This window comes from Halichoerus grypus, chromosome 5, assembly GCF_964656455.1.
Source record: "Halichoerus grypus chromosome 5, mHalGry1.hap1.1, whole genome shotgun sequence".
Lineage (NCBI taxonomy): Eukaryota > Metazoa > Chordata > Mammalia > Carnivora > Phocidae > Halichoerus > Halichoerus grypus.
This window is the reverse complement of record NC_135716.1, coordinates 176,558,380-176,579,490: the sequence shown is the minus strand read 5'-3', so window position 1 is coordinate 176,579,490 and position 21,111 is coordinate 176,558,380. Positions and strand designations below refer to the sequence as shown.

The window sequence follows — 21,111 nt, the reverse complement described above, 5'->3', positions numbered from 1 at the left end:
CCCTCCAGCAAACCCAGCGGGGGTTCCTCTCCCGGGCATTTCCCCAACAGGGAAGAATTGAGTCTCATTGGTCCCGGCTGGGCCAGGCCCCGCCCTTTGAGAAATAGGAAGATCTGATTGGCCAGGCTTGGTCATGCCCAGACTTCGGGCCTGGAGAAGGTGGCTGGGATGCTGAGCACCAGCCTGGCCACAGGGCACCTGTGCCCTGGTCCAGGTAAGCCCTGGGCAGCCTGGCTCCCCCAGCCCAGCAGAGCCTGGCCTCCCAGGCCTCCAGGGACCCTCCTTGGGAGTGACTTGTGCCACGGGTTCTGTACAACTTAGCGCTGCGGAGAGCACAGCAGTGCCTCATTCCAAGGGTCCCTGCAGAGACTTTTGTGATAATAATAGGTAACCCTCAGATTCCCAGTTGGGGATTTTCCAATTTGATACTGGATCTTTGTAAAGAGAGGGCCTCTGTGTGGGGCTGGCCGCCTCAGTCCCCCAGCACCTGGACTTCCGCCCGGCACCTGCCGTGGGTACCCAGTTAACGTTGGGGGTGGGCGGAGAGACTGCCAGGAGACAGCAGGCAAGACAGAGGTCGGCGGCCTTGCTCCTGCCCCCCAGGACCCACTCTCACCGGGCAGCCTCCTCCATCGTTGCCCAGCATGTGGGTCCTGCACTGCCTGGGCCCCCTGGCATAGCCCCTGGCCTGAGGGGACAGGGACACATGCTGTGGGGCTTCCACGGGGATGATCCACGTTCAAACATGAACAGAGCCTGTGGTGTCTGAGTGCCCCCCAGCCTCAGCCCCCCTTCCTCCCTCTGCAGTGGGGACGACGGAGCAGCCGGCGACTGTTTTGATGTGCAGAAGTGTCTAGCTCAGTGCCAGGAAGGAATTGCAACCCCCAACGCTGTGCTGTGGCCTGGGACATGTGACTAGCCGCCCGAAGCCCCGAGTCACAGGGGCTGAGCCCGGGTGGCAGAGAGGCGCAAGGTCAGCACTCAGCCCTGACGCTGGACTTCCAAGCAGGTTACTGAAGACACTGGTGTTTATCTTGGTCACTGAGCGGCCTGGGACAAACCCGAGTCCTCTCCATCTCTGTGCCATCAGCAAAGCTTGGCTGCCCGCAGTGGACAAAGGAGTGCCTTGTTCGGGAAGCGGTGTAGCCGTTCAAAAAAACCATGCTTTTACAGCCTGGCTTGGGGGCAGAGGAGAGGCAGGATGTTAGAGGGACTCTGGACTCAGACCATCTGGTTCACCGCCTCATTCTGCTACTTATTAACCTGAGACTTTGGGCGGGTTACTCAGCCTCTCCGGGCCTCAGTGTCTGCATCTGCAGCATGGGGGTGATGGTAGCGGCCTCCCTGTGAAGATGGAGTGAGATAATCCCGGCGCAGGGTAAGCATCCAAGGCGGGTTAGCGGTTCTTATCATGATTTAAAGACACATGCTTTTGCAAACAAAGGGCCCTTTTGTAAAACATGCAATCCCCCAATTTGCGTCCGATGTGGGTCGTCTGTATCCAGATTCACCTGAAGCATCAAGAGCCACGCGGGCGGGTTCCAGACTGGGGTTTCTCATCCTGGAGGACAGTCCCTGGAAGGCCTGTGAACCCGAGATTGGGCAAGATTGCGCCTATGGCCCTTACCGTAGGCTGGATGACAAATGTATTACTGAATAATGGCACCCTCCTCCCCCCAACGATGTCCACCTAATTCCAGAGCCTGTGATTATGTTACCTTCCTTGATCAAAGGCCTTTGTGGATTCCCATTATCCAGATGGGTGTGTCGTAGTCACAAGAGTCCTTGTAAGAGGGGGTAGGGAATGTCAGAAGGAGGTGTGCTGATGGCTGCAGAGGTGGGAATGAAGTCCTGGGAGACAGAGGAGGGGCCCGGGAGCTAGGGAGCGCAGGCAGCCTCTGGGAGCTGAAGAAGCCAAGGAAAGAGATTCTCTCCTGACTCCTCCAGGGGGAATGCAGTCTGGCTGACACCTTGATTTTAGAACTCCTGCCCTCCCGGACCACAGAGGATGAACTGGAGTTGCTTTAAGCCACGAAGTTTTCGGTGATTTGTCCCCGCAATGGGAAGCCAACAAGCCCTTCTCAGGAGAGGGTCTGTGGTCCTTTTCAGATTTCCACCTCCTTTGACAGGCAGATGATCAACAGTCACAGGTGCAGAGTATCCCGGCTGGCCTCCAGAGCCCCCTGCTGGGTGTTAGGACAACCACCTTCCCTCCCGGTCGGGCCTCCCTGACCCTGTGGAGCGCATCTGACATGCAGGTGTATTCTCACCAGTCATTTCTTTTCTGGAACAGACTGCGAGAAGCCCCACAGAACAGCGTGTCCCATGGCTCTGGGGGTTTCTAAATCCCGGCCAGGACGTGCGCTGTGAGTGTGCCTCCCCTGGCCTTGGGCCTCCCTCTCCAAGCTGGTGCCTCTCCAAGCTGCCTCTTAGCAGCTGCTGGAGGCCACAGCCTGGCGCCTGACTTGGGTTTATCATTCACGCACCCAAAACAGCACCAGCTTTGCGGCAGAACGTTCCGGGTTCCCAAACATTACAACAGCCACTAGCAGTCGGCCAGACCTGACGTAGGTTATGACACTGGAGCCTCAGAAGCAGCATCTTCCTTGTACAGGGAAGGAAACGGAGACTCGCAGAGGTGGAGTGCATTGCCAGGGGCATACAGAATTAAGCAAAGCCTGGACACACTCTAAAACCCGTGTATTTTCCACGATACCGCTACGTCATGCCGTTCCTTCATTCAGCAATGATGCAGCTCCTCCTACATGCGCCAGGCCTGTTCTAGGACAGAGGGAAAGCAGTGAACAAAACAGACCAAAGTCCCCGCCCTGCGGAGCTCACATTCCAGAGCAGCGCTGTCCCGTGGAGATAGGATGCAAGCCCCATGTGTCATTTTCGATTTCCTGTAACCACATTATTTTTTTTTTTTTAAGTACAAAGAAATAGGCAAAGATCGTGATCTTTATTTAGCTTGGTATATCTGAAATATATCATTTCAACACAAAATTGATTAAAAATGTTAATGAGATGTTCTTGTTGCGTTCCTCTGTCTTTGGAATCCGATGTGTATCCTGCACTTGTACAGACCATCTCCGTGTGGACCGGCCACATCTCAGCGGCTCACTAGCCACGTGTGGCCAGCGACTGTTGGGCAGTGTCCCTGTGGCAGACAGCCGATGCCCATCCAGACAGTGACCTGGGTGCAACCTGTGTCGTGCCACCCTGCGGAGCTCCACGGCCATCAGTCCGTCCCTGCTAACGTCGAGGATGGCTCAGCAATGGCCCCACGTGGCTCTGCAGCTTCTTGTGGCTGGGTGGTTGTGGAATTAGGGAACCAGCATTTCTTTGCGGGGTGCTGGGTGGAGGTGCTGGGCCTCAGCTCAGGAGGTTGGATTAATCCAGCCCTTAATTTGCACCACATCATCTTCAGTAGCCATGCAGGGCCTCTGTCTTGTTTGATTATTGCTGCTATTATTTTATTCCCCTTTTCTCCCCTCCCCCCACTCCATTCTCCTTTCCTCTCCCAGCACCCATCCCCCACCCTGGCAAATGCCCTGATTGGCCCCTGTGATTGGCAGGTGCTGCCCCTGGAATCAGGGTTAGGGTCACACACTTGGACTGAGAGCCAGGAGGTCCTGGCAAAGGAAAATCCTAGTGCCGTTCCACCAGGAATGGGAATGGCCACGGGCCGGTGGAAGAGCAGAGTCCTCTGGATGCCTCCAGGCTGCTTGAGGCTGACCATTGCCCCTCCCCGCCTGCCCCACCTCCGGAACCTCTGGACCCTGTGTTCCCTCCCGACTCCTGGCCTCTCTGCCCGAAGAGCCCTTCTCAGCTTCTTCGTCCAGGCTGTCCTCTTTCCCCAGGTCAGGTTCAGGCTCTCAGAGAGCCCGCACTGAGTCTCTCATGCCCCTCTTTCCTGTGAAGATGGCTGCTCAGCCAGCGCTCCACCGACGAGCACTTTCTCTGCACATTCTGTCTTCGGGAAGGTATCGTTACTGCCATTTTACAGATGAGGACACTGAGGCTCCATGGGGTATAAGGAACAGCTAGTTGAACAGAGGAGCCACGGCCGGTACGGAGTCCTGCCTTGCACGGCCATAGTCCCCTCTCTTCCCGATCCACATGGAGCGCAGTCGCCAAGGCCTGGCTCTGGAATGTGGCATCTTTGCCCTACAGAGCTGCAGCTGCCCACAGCCAGCCTCCAGGCTTCGCTCCCACCGTTGTAAGCCTCTCAGCCTGACTTTCAGACTGCCCCACCCTTTCCAGTCCTCACCCCTAGTCCTCCTATGGGGAGAGATGGGGTCCTCACTGACCTCCCCATATCTCTCCAGAGCCCACTGGGAACACGCTGTTACCCTCTTCATAAAGTTCCCCTCTTGGTCTGGTGCTCTGTACCCAATTACCACAAATTTAGTGGCACAAAATAACTCACATTTATTATTTCAGTTTTTGTGGGTCAGGAGTTCAGGCACAGCTCAGCCCGGTTCTCTGCAAGGCCACAATCAGGGTGTAGGCCACGGATGGGTTCTCATCTGGAGGGTCAAGTGGGGAAGGATCCACTTCCAAGCTGTTGTGGCTGACGGCAGAATTGGTGCCTACACTTGTCATTGGGAGCCTACCTCAGGTCCTTGCCACATGGGTCTCTCCCCAAAATGTTCACTCGCTTTATTAAAGTCAGCAAGCAAGAGAACATCTCCTTGCAAGGTGGGACATTACAGTTGTACGTAATATAGTCTCACATAATAACCTTCATCCCATCACTTGCCATGTTTTATTGGCCAGAAGCAAACCACAGGTTCCTCCCACACTCAAGTGGAGGGGTCACTCAAGGGCATAAACACCAGGAGACAGGGACCGCAGGGCCACTTTATGAGTCTGCCTGCCATACTTTCCTTCTGGTTATCTTTTCTTAATGGCAGGATGGGAGACTGGAGTCAGAGAGACCTGCTGTTTGGCTTTAGGCAAGACCTCAGTTTCCTCATCTGTAAAATGGGGCAATACCATCTGACTCGGCATTCATGGGATGATTAAATAAACTCTATAGGTAGAGCTTTTAGCAGTATCCTTGGCATAGCTGTTAGGCTATAAATAGTAACAAATTCACTGTTACTATTCACCAGGCCTGGGCTGCTTTAGGTGACAAAAAGCCCTACATAACAGTAGAGTCAATAAAGTAAATGTTTGTTTTCTTTCGTGTAAACAGAGTCCAGAGTTCAGCAGTCTAGGGCTGGGAGGATGGCTCAGCAATCACCAGGGTCCCAGGCTCCTTCTCTCTTACTGCTCTGCCATCCTCGACTTCATGCTCCAGCATGGCTGCTGAGCTCCAGCCATCACATCTACACCACGGTCAATAGAAAGGAGAAAAGGGAAAAAAGAGAGAGAGAGAGATGTACCTTCTAAATGTCCCTTCTACAAACCCTTCCTGAATGTCCCCCTCCCCTGATACACACTTCTGCTTACGTCCCATTGGGGGGAACATAGTCCTGTGCCATGGCACAGCCCAAGAGGCTGGGTAATGCCCTTTATTCTGGGAAGCCCTGGAAAACTAAGCACCAGGAGTTTCCTTACAATGGAGGAAGGGCAGAGTGGATATTTGGAACCATGAGCTGGCAGAACAAAACCACCCTACTGAGAATATCAGGCTAGTGAGTCAACATTACCTGCTCTTCTTTCCCTCCCTCCAGCACGGGTAAGAGAAGAAAAGATCAGGTGAGCTGGGCTGGGAGGTGAGCTGTGCCCTCCAGGTGACATCTCACTTCAGCCAGCTGGTTCTGGGGCATCCCGAGGAGGTCATCGCCTTTTCCAGCCCTTAGCTGGGGCCTGACTGGCAGTTACAGACCAGAATGGCAGAGAGGAATGGCAGCCAAGGCATGCCCGCTGGTGCCCCTGAGAAATCGTTTCGCACCTCAGGGGTTTCATCGGGGCTCATCTGTTGACGATGAGGCCACTTCTCATGGTGGCGAGCACAGAATCCAAACGTCATCTGTCCCTTAACCCTTCACTCCTTAACCCTATGAGGTCGACACTGCCTGATCTACTGGACAGAGGGGATTGAACCCCAACCCTTGCACAGACTGTGCTCCCCAACTTCTGTGTATTGTTGGGGGGTTATAGCAGCACTCTCCTCCTGGGCTAGTGGGAGCAACAAGGGACACGGTGTTGGGGAGTGCGAGCGATGCTGTGGACGTCGTGAGCACTCGCGGAGGTTCGTTCTCCTTTTATTTCCCAGCAGAGGTGCCAGCCCCGCCAAGCAAGCCTCCTCCATGGGCTGTTATTCTCCTCCTCATCTCCTGCGGGCTGCCCTGTCTTAACCTCGGTTCCAGTTTTATGATTAAACATCCCAGCGTCAATTATTTACAATATGTCCAGATGACTATCAGGGGTTGCAGGGGCTGAGTGACTCACACGGGAGAAGTTGGTTTTTATGGAGGGGAAATAGCATGAAGGGAAACAAGGAATTCTACCACCTGACCACAGAGACTGAGGTCAGCCTCAGAAGGGCTGGAAGCATCCAGGGTGCTGCGAGGGTGCTCTCAGTGGGGGTGCGGGGCACCGGGAGGCAGGGGTGGGGGGTGGAGCACTAGCTCTGCCCTCAGACATAGCCAGTTTGAAGCTTAGCTGGATGACTTCGAGCAGGCGTCTTAACTTCTCTGAACATCCATTTCCTCATCTGTGAAATGGGGATTACTCCAGAAAGTTTCTCATCAGGGTTCTTGGGAATGTTCAATGTGTTAATATATGATACATTTTTAAAATAAGTATATTAACTAAATCATAGAAATAATAAATCGTTAATATTTATATCAAGTAAGATACACCAAATTGTCTAAATACCATTAATAACAATAATAATAAATGCATGGAAAGCACCCAGCACTTGGTAAGCGCTTAGGAGACCATCCACGGATGCCTACTGTGATCCCAGAACGTTAACAGTTGGGAAAAGAATTGGGTGTGACTTTCAGGGAAGTGACTTCCTGAAAACTGGAAGCAGGTGGAGGTGGGGGGCTTCAAGTGGGAATCACAGGTAGCACGGGAAGAGAGGGCAGGGAGAGAGCTGGACAAGCTTGAGTGGATTCCAAAACGGTGCTTGGCAGAAGGTTTGGGAACCCCTTCTGCGGAAGCAGCATCACTGTGGCTAAAAAAGAAAATGTCCAGATATGGGCAGGATAAACGCGCTCGGACTGTGTCCTGGCCTCCACACTCAAGGGCAGCCCTGCTAAAGGCCTGGGAACGGGGAGGGCTTTGCTTCTGCAGGATCCATCGGCCAGCGGAGGTCTGCCTGTCTTCTCTCCACACCTCCAGTTTTGACTCGAAACCCCCATCTAAGGACCCCAGAAAATAAACGTCTGCCAAGCTTTGTCCCAAGGGCTGAGGAACTGGAGGTATGAGCCACCAGGAAAGTGGGTGCCTGCTGATACAGCGTGAGAATGCACGCCTCTGTCGGTTTCCACCCCAGCCACGTTAGAACAAGTGCAGGCTTGCCGCCAGAGCAACCTCGGGTTAAAATGTAACCCCGGTGCAGGAGGGCCAGGCTGCCCAGCCTCCCTCCAGCCTGGCCACACGAGGAAGAGGTGCAAAATTCAGCAAGGGATCCATTTGATCAGGATCCAGGAACGGTGCCCAATTAAAGGAGCTGTTGGACAAGTGAACGGTCTGAGCACCGGCAGGTGCCAGAGGAAGGGTATGCTTGTGCGGGCGGCCTGCGTGCATTTTCTGCGGCTGCTGTAACAAATTACCCCACAGGGTGGCTGGAAACAACACGCCTGTACTCTCTTGCAGTTCCTAAGGCCAGAAGCCCGCAGTCAGTTTCATGGGCTCAAGTCAGCAGGTTTGCAGGGCTGGTTCCTTCTGGAAGCTGAGGGGACAAGTCGCTTCCTCGCCTTCTCCAGTGCCAGAGGTGGCTGCCCCCCATGGCTCAGGGCCCCTCCCCTCGTGGCCACAGCCCCTGGCTTCTGACCTCACATCTCCTGCTTCCTCCTCTGACCTTTTTTGCCTCCCTCTTCTAAGGACACTTGTAATTAAATTGGACCCACCTGGATAATCCCGGCTAATCTCCCCATCTCAGGATCCTTAACTTAATCACACCTGAAAAGTCCCTTTTGCCATATAAAGTTAACAGTCACAAATTCCAGGGATTAGAATCTGGATATTTGGGGTGGGGTGGGGGATCATTATTCAGCCTCCCATTACCTTCTCCCAAATTCTGAGAAACACGGAGTGGGTGAGTGGCAAATAGCCCCGAGCTAAGCCCCAGATTCTTTTCTGCCCCCAACTTGAATGGCCTTGAATTAGCCTCTCACACCCCCCCACCCCTCCCCACCCCGGGCCTCTGTAAAGATGATAGATGCTCACCTGCCTCCACAAGTCTGGAAATAACAGCTAACACATTGGGAGCCGTTACTCTGTGCTTGTAATGCAGTCACTCATTGATTTTCCAGCCTTACTGTCCCTGGAAACAGCCCGGCAGGCTCCTGCCTCAGGACCTCTGTTCTGTGGTTCCCTATGCCTGGAAGGTCCTTCGCCCAAATATCCACATGGTTCCCTCCCCCGCCTCCTTCAAACCCCTGCTCAAATATCGCTTTCTCAGTGACTGTGTTTCCTGACCACTGCATTTCAAGTCCCCACCCCCGCACTCCCTACCCCCTCCCCGGGGGGGTGTCAGCATTATTGTTCCCAGCTTGTCCTCCCCACCCAGCATTCTATGGAGTTTTCTCCAACAGGTGGTTGTCTGTCTGTCTTGGCCATTCCTCTATCCCCAGCACTTACAGCAGGTCCCGGCACACAGTAGGTGGTCTGTTAATGTTTTGTCGAGTGAATCACTAAATACCCGAACCCCCAAACTTTGAGCCCATCATGCATACCAACCCACGAGGTTGATCCGAGTCCAGCTCCCCCGACCAGTGAGGCTGCTGAAGCGGACAAAGGTGAGAGGGAGCCTCCAAGTGAGTGTGAAAGAGCCGGGCTAAGGTGGGAGCACAGCCGCTGGTCGCATGAGCTCCCTGTCCCGGGAAGTTCGGCTACGACATCTCGCTGGCCCCAGTCGGGGGGTACCTGTAACAGGTGCCACCTGCCCTGCCTTGGTGAGTTTGGCTGAACGGCTGCTTTCCTACTGCCTCGTGGATGAGGGAGTTCTGAACAAGGAGACTCTGCACAGGGCCACCACTTACATGCTGTGTGACCTGGGGCGAGTTTCTCAACCTCTCTGTGCCTCAGTGTATTCTGTGATAAACGTGGACAGAATGGGGGATAAGAGCACCTCTCTCATAGGCTGCTTGGGTGGAACAAATGAGCTGACCCATGCCAAGCACTCAGTGTGAGCCCAGCACACTCTAGGGTCTGGGAAACAGTAGCAGATGTATCTGTTGCTGGCTGCAGGCTGGGGCCGGCTGGGATGGTCAGCGCCTGCGCTCAGCCTTGCTTGCCAGAGTGGGAGGCCTCTGGTGGCCCAATCCCGGAGCCTGGTGAGGGATCAAATGGTCAGACTCCCTTTGAATCGATGGTGACAGGAGCTCTGGTTGCTGCCCTGCATCTCATGGGCACCAGACTCTGTCCTGGCAGGGGACACACAGCGATGTCACCTTTCCCAAGAAAGACTGAATGTGGCTGGAGCCCTTGAGACTGGTTCCCAGTGCCAGCCTTGCAAATAGGGTCACACACCAGCCACTTGCTTAGAGAAAGATACTGCGTCCAGCTCCAGAAGACTTAGATACCCGGTTTGTTTTTGTTTTGTTTTTAAGATTTTATTTATTTGAGAGAGAGAGAGAGTGAGCGAGCGAGAGCAGGGGGAGAAGCAGGCTGAGCTGAGCAGGGGGCCCGATGCAGGACTCGATCCCAAGACCCTGAGATCATGACCTGAGCCGAAGGCAGATGATTAACCGACTGAGCCAACCAGGCGCCCCAATACCCGGTTTGTTAACTCGCTCCTTCTGTTGATGACTCCTGGAGTCATCAGAACATGTTTGACTTCCTTAATCTCACCAACACTTAAATGGATGAGCAAGGAGACTGGAAATGTCAGGTCTTATAAAATCCATGGAGCTCTTCTGTTGGGAGGGGGGAAGCTGCCTCTTTTCTCTGCAACAAGTGGCAAGCGTCTGGGAACTGTCCTCTCCCCCATCTCTGCAATTTCTCAGGCTGAACCCTTCCCACAGGTCTCCTTCATGTCCTCGTACCCCCAAACTCCACCCATCGTAAATGTACATACACCTTAAGGCCTTGCAAAGCGGCTGCTTTTTTTTTTTTTTAAAGATTTTATTTATTTATTTGAGAGAGAGAGAGAGAGTGCACACAAGCAGGGGGGAAGGGCAGAGGGAGACGGAGAAGCAGCCTCGAGCCAAAGTCAGATGCTTAACCGACTGAGCCACCCAGGTGCCCCCAGCTGCCGCTCTATCTTCCTTCCCCCACCTGCTCCAAAGCTAATTTGTTGCTCTCTCTCTAGCCTCCTGTTAAGCCCCATTTTAGCAGTACTGGTGATTAAAAGCATGGGTTTTGGAATCAGACATACCTTATCCCTGCCTCGTACTAGCTGTGTAACTTTGGATTAGTTACTTTACCTCTCTGAACCTCGGTGTCCTTATCTGTAAAACAAATATAATAGCTCTCGAAGGATTGTGCATGGATGTGTGTCCCCCAAAGCCCTGGCACACAATAGGAACCCGGGAATTGTTGGACTCAAATTCTCTAGAAATTCACAAAGGCACACCTGTTACCCCCAGTGCTTTTGTGACGAAATCTCTCTGAGGATGAAGTGCAGTGCTCACTGCGGGCCTGCCCGCCCTGCCCAGGGAGGGGTGTGGTGCGAGAGGAGGAGGTGCACTGCCAAGTCAGCGGGGATTTGATTGTGAATCTTGCCTGCTGCCTAGAGCTGTGTGACCTAGGGCAAATTACGTAACCTCTCTGAGACTCAGAGATAGTGGGGCTAATCATTCCTTGAAGGGTGGATGCTGCTGGTACTTCTGCTACTATTCCTATAATTACCGCTCTGCCTGGCAGATTCCTGCACATCCCTTCTTTCCTTTTACCCCCGTCAGCTTTCTCGAGCCCAGGCAGCCCTCTCTCCTCCCCTCTACCTTTATGACTCATTTGCACTCACTGCACTTCGTTTTTCCTGAATGCTCAAGCTACAAAAACTTGTTCTCAAAGAATGGGAACCTGATGCCTTTGACCTTGGTTGGTAGGGAGGTGGCCTGAAATGCCCAGGCAGGACTGGGGCAGCATGGTGGTGGTGGCTCAGCGCCTTTCTCCTCCCCCCCTGCCTGGGACCGGAACTTGGTGACCAAAGTGACTAGGGGCTGAAACTTGGCCCAGAGGCCCCCACTGAGTTCTTCCTTTGTGATGGGAATGTGGCCTGGTTCCCTGGGAATGCAGCTGGGGATCCCTTTCCCAGTTATGCAGCTTGGCAGGCAGAAGTTGGGGCACAGGGAGACTGGTCAAGGAGCCTCTTTGTCCTGGGAACTGGTCAAGCTGCCAGGCACCTCGGACCGCTGAGACTCCCCTCCCCACGAAAGGCAGCCGGGCCGGGCCAGGCGCTCCTGGAACTGTGCCTTCCAGGGCCAGGGGGCAAGCTTGATGGCCACGCAGGGGTCTAGATCAGATCCCTGCTTTCCAAATCCCCATAGAATTTCTGGGATTCAGAAATTCTGGGAACGGGACAAGGGAAGGCTTAGCTATCACTTGGGGCCCTTTGCTCTACCTCAGCGAGGACAGCACCGTTTCTTTTTTTTTCTTTCTTTCTTTTGTTCAATTTTATTCAAAGCATTGTCTTCACATTAGATTCATAGAGACTCCAGTCCAGGTGCGGGATGGCCACACTCGGGTCTCAACCAGGTGGAGTGCTCTAAAGTCCAGAGCTATGACTATCCGCCCCGACCCCGGACATCCCTGCTGGCTCTGGTCGGCCAAGGGTGCCCGGTGGGAGGGAAGACAGAGACTGCCCAAAAGGAGGGAGGCTCGGGCTCTCACCCCTGCAGACTTCTGCCTAGGAACACAAGGGAACGCTGAAACCTGAAACTCCACCATGGAGGGACGCCTGGCTCAGTCAGTTAAGCGCCTGCTTTCGGCTCAGGCCATGATCCCAGAGTCCTGGGATCGAGACCCACATTGGGCTCCTTGCTCAGCGGGGAGCCTGCTTCTCCCTCTCCTGCTGCTCCCCCTGCTTATACTCTCTCTCTCTCTCTCTCTCTCATTCTGACAAATAAATAAATAATCTATAAAAAAAAACCTCCACCAGGGAATGTTGGTAGAGTCACCTTCTTGGGTCAGAATGGAAGTCACATTTAGCCTGGGCACCTCTCCCATGTTGCTGGCAAATCGTTTGTTTACAGATACTCCGGAAAGTTGCTCAAACTGATCCTCTCCCCCTCGGTGCCAACCATGGACTAGGAATTTCCCCAAATTGATACGGGATATTGGTCAAACTTTTTAACTTGCCAGATATTCATTCTACCAATAGTTATTAAGCACCTGTTAGGTTCCCTAACGAGAACTTTCGTTCGGGGAGTTTATCCTCCACTGGGGGAGACAGGGAGCCAACAAGAAAGCGAAACAATACTATTATAGATTGTGAGGTAATGTCATCCATCCATGGGAAGGAATGTCATCAAGGAACCAAGCATGGGGCTTAAGAGTAGCTGGGTGATGGAGGGACATTTTATATAGAATGGTTAAGGAAATCCTCACTGAGGAGGTGGCATTTGAGCTGAGAGACAGAAGTAGTAAAGAAGTAGCCAGACCAAAGAGACAGATGGAAGAGTGTTTCAGGCATGGGGAACAGCAAGTACAAAGGCCCTGTGGCAGAACGTGCTTGGTGTGGGTAAAAAACAGAACAGAAGCACTGAGGGTTGGTGAGCCAAGAGAGAAGATATGAGAAAGGCAGGAGCCAATCCAATCTGGTGGGGCTTGAGGCCACAGCAAAGGAGTTTGGAATTTATGCGAAGAGTGGTGGAAAGGTGTTGATGGGTGTTGGAAATTCCTATTACAAAGTAATTCAGCCAATGAAAAGGGTCTCTATAAGGTATCTGTGAAGTGTAAGGAATAATGTAATAAATAAACACCCATATATTGTTTGGTTTTTCCTGGTTTGGAACATCACAGAAATGGAAACATGCTGCGTTTGCTTTTCTGTTCAATGTCACGTTTGTCAGAATGGGCCACGTTGGTGCACATAGCTGCGGATGACATATTCGTGGCTGCGTGGGACTCACGGAATAATGCTGTCATGGCTTATCCTTTCTCCTGGTGCATGGCTTTATTTGATTTTCTAATGTTGAACCAATCCTACATACTTGGGATAAACCCAACTTGATTGTGATGTATTATGTATTTATCTTTTTTAAATTAATTAATTTATTTAAATTTAATTAATTAACATATAGTGTATTATTAGTTTCAGAGGTAGAGTTCAGAGATTCATCAGTTGCATATAACACCCAGTGCTCATTCCATCACATGCCCTCCTTAATGCCCATCACCCAGTTACCCCATTCCCCCCCCAACTCCCCTCCAGCAACCCTCAGTGTATTTCCTATGATTAAGAGTCTCTTATGGTTTGTCTCCCTCTCTGATTTTGTCTTATTTTATTTTTCCCTCCCTCCCCCTATGCTCCTGTTTTGTTTCTTAAATTCCACATATGAGTGAGATCATATGATAATTGTCTTTCTCTGAAAGACTTATTTTGCTCAGCATAATACCCTCTAGTTCCATCCATGTTGTTGCAAATGGCAAAATTTCATTTTTTTGACGGCTGAATAATATTCCATTGTATATATATACCACATCTTCTTTATCCATTCATCTGTCGATGGACATCTGGGCTCTTTCCATAGTTTGGCTATTGTGGACATTGCTGCTATAAACATTGGGGTGCAGGTGCCCCTTCGGATCACTACATTTCTATCTTTGGGGTAAATACCCAGTAGTGCAATTGCTGGGTCGTAGGGTAGCTTTTTGAGGAACCTCCAGACTGTTTTCCAGAGTGGCTGCACCAGCTTGCATTCCCACCAACAGTGTAGGAGGGTTCCCCTTTCTCCGCATCCTCGCCAACATCTGTCATTTCCTGACTTGTTAATTTTAGCCATTCTGACTCGTATGAGGTGGTATCTCATTGTGGTTTTGATTTGTATTTCCCTGATGCTGAGTGATGTGGAGCATTTTTTCATGTGTCGGCCATTTGTATGTCTTACTTGGAGAAATGTCTGTTCATGTCTTCTGTCCATTTCTTGACTGGATTATTTGTTCTTTGGGTGTTGAGTTTGGTAAGTTCTTTATAGATTTTGGATACTAGCCCTTTATCTGATAAGGCATCACAAATATCTTCTCCCATTCTGTCGGTTGTCTTTTGGTTTTGCTGATTGTTTCCTTTGTTGTGCAAAAGCTTTTTATCTTGATGAAGTCCCAATAGTTCATTTTTGCTTTTGTTTCCCTGGCCTTTGGAGACGTGTCTAGCAAGAAGTTGCTTGTCACAGAGGTCACGGAGGTTGCTGTCTGCGTTCTCCTCTAGGACGTTGATGGATTCCTTTCTCACATTGTGGAATTCCATTTGCTGGTATTTTGTTTAGGATTTTTGTTTGTGTGCAGACAGATCAGATTGGCCTGTCATTTTCCTTTCTTGCCTTGTCCTTGTTTGGTTTTGGTGTCAAGGTTATACACTGCTCATAAAATGACTTGGGGGAATGTTTCCTCTTCTTTTAGCCTCCGGGGCACTTGTGGAAGACAGATAAAACCGCAGAAGGGTCTGGTAAACGCAGCTACCAGACTGTCATCCTTCTGCGGTCCCACTTTTTGGTACAACTTTTCTCGCTTGTGCCTCCAGCCCGACCTATGCCCCCACCCCACCAAGAAAAAACAAAGAAAACACATTCCTCCCTCATAAGCGTCTCAAATTGAAATGCTCACAGCTTGATTAGAAAGCTGTGTTTCTGGTTTTTTACAGGTGGGTCCTTAACTCAAGAGTTTAGCATGAAGAGTTGTTTTCAGGCCTGCCCTGAGCACCCCCACGTAACAACAGGTAGGTGCCTCTCTTAACAGATTAACCACTCTTCTTGAAAACCCAGGTATAGGATCACTCACTTATCCTTTAGGGCCTCCCCGAACATGAGCCAGAGTCCAGCCAGAGGTGAGTCTGGCGGAGCTGGGACCCCGGTCTGCCCGCCAAGGCTGCTCTGTTTTAGGGATGTGTTGGAAACTATGCGGTCCAAATCCTCTAAGCACAAAATTAGCTTCTTTCCATATTTTTGAAAGGGAAAGAACACCTTACTAAATATAACATGGGTCAACAAGCCAGAAACAAGATAAACAGCCAGCAGCTGCAGCTCAGGAGCTGGGTTCCACACCCCTGGTGAACCCACCAGGGTCCTGGTCTCCAGAGGGAGGGCAGAATCGACGGACAATTTTAAGCGACCCCCAGGACACATAACCCTGCCACGAACCCAAAACACAAAAACCTTTATTTCATTTTTTTATTCTAAAACCAACACATACACATTTGTGTGTTTCCAATTGTTACTCTCCCAGTAAGAAAAAGAAAATAAAAATCACTCTAATCCCACCGTGCAGAAAACAACTAAAAAGACCATGGAATGCATAATCTGAGTGTTTTGAAATTTAATATAAAACATAAGTGTTTCTCAGCCTTTTTTCCCAGTATTGTTCCCTAAAGAGTCTTTTTAGACATTGTTTTTGTAATGTCCCCATTTTACCCCCATCCCATGAAATTTTAATACTGCAGATATCCTGTGTGTCTGTTAATGTATGGTGGAGGGCCACAAACCATTGTAATATCTAAGACTATATTACACCATCCCCAAGAACGAATTTTTGCCCCCACCCACCGTGGGTGGTCTCACCCCATTGGGAATGCAAGCTTTAAATAAAATTAAATAACAAACCTTTCTAGAAGAACTTGCTATGTGCTGGTCACATATAATTCTAGGTACTTTATGTATGTTTTCTTGTTCACTTATCATAACTCTCCTATGAGGTGAATACCAGAAAGACTTGGTCTCCTTTTACAGTTGTGGAAGCTGAGGCACAGAGAGATTAAGTAATTTGCCAAAGGCACACAGCTGGGAAAGTTGGGAGTGAGGATCTGAGCCCAGACAGCCTGGTTCCAAAGTTCATAACTGCTTTGCCTTGCAACAACACCTTCTGATTGTAACAAATCCAAAATACAGAAACAGAGTAACAGGTATACTTCCCAAGCCCTCTCTATTCTCTGAAGCAATCTTTGCTAAGTTTGGAATGTGTCTTGCCTGAGATTTTTACATATATGTTTGTATATATGAAAATCTTCTGTCTCTTGTTTATTTTAATGTAAGGAGGATCATCCAGTCTTCCTTCCTATATATTCATGTATACAAATGTGTATATAGAATTTTTAAAAAATTAGAATCACACTGAACATACTGGTTTTTTTTTTAACTTTGACTTTAAAATGTATCATTAGCTGGCTTAAAACCATAATTTAACCAGCACGTGTACCATATTTTATTTAACCAGATGCAGATTATTGGCTATTGAAACAGTTTCTAGTTTCTCACTGCTACAAAGCTACAGTGAATATCCTTGCCTTGTACATAATTCTTAGAAGTTGGAATTACAGAGCCAAAGGGTATAAGCATTTTTGAAACTTTTGATCCATCAGTGCCAAAATTTGCCGTCCGGAAAAATTGTATGAAATCGCTTATCCTAACACCATTACCCACATTGGGTATTATCGCCTGTTTTCCATCACTGACCATTTAACAGGCCCAAATGTGTGAATCCCGACATTTTCATCTCTTTTGGTGACTCTCATCTGGGGCCTGTTTTACTCATGTGACAGGTAAGGCAAAGCTTGAGTCGAGAGAGCAGGGAGGGTGGGAGGTTAAAGTAGCCCCAATCACTGGTTTAGAAAACACACTCTCCACCTCCCAAGGACAAGGCCTACCTGCTGGACCCCTAGCAGGTGCTCAGTCATGGGCTTTTTCATCTCCTGCTTCCCACACCAGCCCTCCGGCTGCACCTCCACACCACTGCGCCCTCCTCCTCCTCTGGCCTTGTCTCAGATCCATTTGGCAGAACTGCTAAAGCCCTCATCCTTTCCCTTGCTGGCTATGAGTGATATTTGGGAAACAAATACCCTCGTGTGTTAGGTAGGCTTTTCAGCTGATCCACAGCAACTGTCTGCAGCGGGATGGGATCCCTGTTCAGTGCCCTGCATGCCTACACATACATGCTCACACATCAGTATGCATGTATATGTGGGTATGCACGTATGCACTTAGCACTGCACGATCCGGGTGCAGACCCTCTTATCTGAAGTGGGACTTGTCTCTCACAGAGACTTTCCATACGCCCTTCAGCCTGAGTTAGGACACCCACCTACCAAATTCCACAGTTTCTAGACTTTCTTCCCACTTTGTCGTTATTCCTTGTAGACTTTTCTGCTGGCCCAGAAGCCCCACTAACCCTTAACTTGCTCACCAGTGTCCCTCCAGTGCCTAACACTGCTTAGCAGATGCACAAGAAATATTTGTGGAGTGAAAAAAAAAAAAAAAAAAGAAGGAACAGACCTCAAGCCGATAAAGGATATTATCCCAAATATTTTTAGAGTATTTTTTTAACAAAGTGGCCACTTTCAGATTGAGCCCGTTGTTTGATGAGAAAATATCTCTGCAGCATTAGATTTCAAGTGGCCTGGTTGGCTGTCCTTCTGGAAAGATCGGAAAGAATGCAGAGTTGAAAATAGGACCTTGCCCATCCAAACATCTGTCAGGCTTTACTGTTCTGCAAAGGTCGCTGTCCTGGGAATAATGTACAGAGGAGCAGTTAGCCAGGAAGGGTGCTGCTCGCTGGTCCTCCTGGCCCCTGAAAGGGTTCTGAGCTAAACCTTCAGGTGACTTGCTTATCTGGCTCACTCTCCCAGCTTACAAATGGTTGTGGAATCCCAGGACGGTGGGCTTGTTCCCTTGAGGACAAGGTCTCTGAGCTGCTTCGTGGGAAGAGGGTTTCTCGCCCAGCTGGGCACAGCAGCTAAGATGGGGAATAGGCCGGCTTCTGCCCCTTTAAGAAAAGCAAAACTGCGTGGGGCTGAAGGGAGGCGAGTCTTGCAGGAAGACTTCAGGTGGCCTCTATTCATTTCATTCAGTGATTGAGCAGACATGTTTGGAGCCCCTGCTATGTTCTGGGCGCAGAGATGTGTCATGGGAAGAGAGAGACTGGCCACAGTAGTCACTGGTGGCCTGTGGGAGTCCACGGAAGGGGCAGCTGAGCAGGGGGGAACCAGAGAACTGCAGAAATGCTGGAGGGGGGTGTGCAGAGAAGGGCGAGGTGAGAGATGAGGGGGGAGAGGCGGTCACACGCGTGACTCCAGGAGCCCAGATTTTCTGCTGCAGGACATGGGGAGCCATGGAGGGTGGGGAGCAGCCCATAGGCCGCGTGGACTGGGACACACCCCCGATGGATGCCCGTCGCCCAGGCGATTTGGGTACAGCTACTGACCACGGCTCACGCTCCTCGCTGGACCCCGTGCCCGCCGAGATTTCACTGCACTTCATTAAATTCCACAAAATGTTTTCAGGCCCCAGAGTGCTGACCTCTCTGGTCTCCTGCATGGAAAGGTCTGGCTTTTCCTTTTCGGGCGGGGTAGGCGGATCGGCCCTCCTTCTGCAGGCACGTAAGCCATCTGGAATGCATCAGCGGCCAGGCCCGGCCAGCGCGCGGCTCGGTCCCGCTCCGGGACTCCTTCAAGAGTGCGCCGCTGCGTCCACAAACGCGTCCGGAATCCGAACTGAGCCTCCTCTCTCTTCTTTCTGCTTTCCTTCCAGACCTCTCGGCCGCAGCTGTCCACGCAGGATGCCTCGAATTTGCTGGAAGCCGTCCCTCGAGAGCGCAGCCGCTGCTTCTTTAGGGCGGCACTAGGGATTTCGTTCCGTGCGCTGAAGGGGTTTCTGTTGTTCTTGCTGCCGCTGCTGGTGCGCTCACTTATTTACTTTCTTTCTTTGCACCGGCCCTCGGCCCGCTCCCACTGGCATGATGGCCCAGTCGAAGGCCAACGGCTCCCACTATGCGCTGACCGCCATCGGTCTGGGGATGCTGGTTCTCGGGGTCATCATGGCCATGTGGAACCTGGTGCCCGGGTTCAGTGCCCACGAAAAGCCGACAGCTCAGGGGAACAACAAGACAGAGATAGGCGGTGGCATTCTCAAGAGCAAGACCTTCTCCGTGGCCTACGTGCTGGTCGGGGCCGGGGTGATGCTGCTTCTGCTCTCCATCTGCCTGAGCATCCGGGACAAGAGGAAGCAGCGGCAAGGCGAGGAGATGGCCCACATCCAGCACCAGCCGGGGGTCGAGCCACACGGCCAGGAGGAAGACAGGTGAGGACGGGCTGACCGCCCTCGCACCGGGGGATGGACACACACACACACACGCTCCCACTCACAGGGTTCACTGACGAGACTGTTTTAGTCTGGGAGTCTCTGCCTTCCCACTTTCCCCCACTAAGGCTCTGTAAAGCAGTTTATAATTTTCCAAATAACTTTATACTTCTATCCCAGAGTTTCCCAAATCATACAGTATGAATGGATTACAGGTGTATCAAGATTTTGCCACCGGCAGGAAAGCTGCATGGGGCCCAGGGCAGCCAGAGCCTCCAGACGGGCTGTGTGTATGTGCTTTGCGTTGAAAAGGTTGGGAACCAGTGTTCTATTTGGACAAAAATGCCACAAACACATTTAAGAGATAAGCAATAAATCGAGGAACACATGATGAAGGTTGACATCCCTACTAGAAAAAGAGCCCTTGCAAATGAGTGTGACAGGGGAGCATATCAGTAGGAAAAGGGACAAAGGATACAAGCAAGCATCTCATAGATGTTCAGACAATAGATGTTCAACCTCATTCGTCACGAAATGCAAACAAAAAGAAGGTGTCATTATTCTTTGCCTATCTTAATGGCCAAGCCGGGCAGCCCCCAGTGTTGGACAGCTGTAGGGAAATGGGTCACTGATGGGGGTATTGACTGACACAACCTTTCTGAAGAGGAGTTTTCACAGTGAGAGGAGATATTGAAGATGCGTGTCCCTATCCATTCTCTTCCTACGAGTTCACCCTTGGGAGAAAAAATCACGCAAGTGCAAAGGAGTCTGTGCCCTTAGGTTTATCAGAGCGTTGCTTAGAACAGCAAAAATTGAGAAACAACCTAAATATCCACCATTCAAGCTAAATCATGGCACGCCCTCTCGGCGGCATTCTGCACAGCCGTTGCTGAGCTGTAGTTGCTAATGTGGGACCGTATGCACCGTGGTGAGAAAGGGAGGTTACAACACGGCATCTGTGGTGAGGTCCTAATCGCATCAAATGTTGCAGCTGTGGGATTAGAGAGGGGTCTGGAAAGGTGTACAACAGAGAGTTAACAGTGGTTGTCTCCAGGTGGAAGGAGATGCGACGCTTTTATTTTCTGCCTTAGGTTTTCCTGTGTTTAGGTTTTCTGCAACTTTGTCATCCTTCTAGTGGGAAGGGAGTTGTTTTTGGCTTGGAAAAATGAAACCTATTTTCTGATAATAAAAGATCATGCACACATATTCTCGAAAACTCAGGAAATACAGAAAAGAACAAAGAAGGAGAATCAGTCACCCCTAATTCCCCACCCTAGCCAGGAGCACACACATGCTAAGGGAAATGAGAGGTAGGCCTGGACAAACAGGGAGGGGCTGATGTTGACCATTATCACCCTACAGGTTCAAGTGCAGAGTCCTGGACTATGGCTTATGGCACTATTCCCTCGACATGTGTAAAAAAAAAAAAAAAAGAAAGAAAAAAAAAGACACCCTGACTTTCTGGTTTTCTCTTTCAACAGTCAAAGGAGACTAAGCCTGAGGATAAGACCTTTGAGCCTTATAGTGAACTTGGAAAACAAAATTACAGAATACCTTGAAATACATATAAGTTTTATAGCAGAAATTCCTTCTCTACCTGGGGACAACCATTCTGCTTCAAACTGGCTGCTGCTTCGTGCATGTTTGTGTGGCCTTTGGCAAAAGGACCCAGCTTGGCGCCAGAACAGCCCATCTGGCATGTGGTTAAGCATGAGTCTTAAAAGCAAAGGGGGTTTCACACTTCCTCATGTTAACA

General features: G+C 50.7%; 1 protein-coding gene across 5 annotated transcripts in view; it reads left to right on the top strand.

The window, feature by feature from the left end:
• TMEM51 (transmembrane protein 51) overlaps nucleotides 1–21,111 on the top strand; it is a 55,309-nt gene that overhangs the window by 32,676 nt on the left and 1,522 nt on the right. For 4 of the 5 annotated variants that reach the window (XM_078073771.1, XM_036100335.2, XM_078073772.1 and 1 more), the window contains exons 2-3: nucleotides 14,933–15,007; nucleotides 18,807–19,355. In XM_078073771.1, coding sequence (XP_077929897.1) covers nucleotides 19,012–19,355 — 344 coding nt within the window. In that variant the 5' untranslated portion in view covers nucleotides 14,933–15,007; nucleotides 18,807–19,011. The remainder of the gene's footprint in view (nucleotides 1–14,932; nucleotides 15,008–18,806; nucleotides 19,356–21,111) is intronic. The other variant, XM_036100338.2, reaches the window with a different exon arrangement.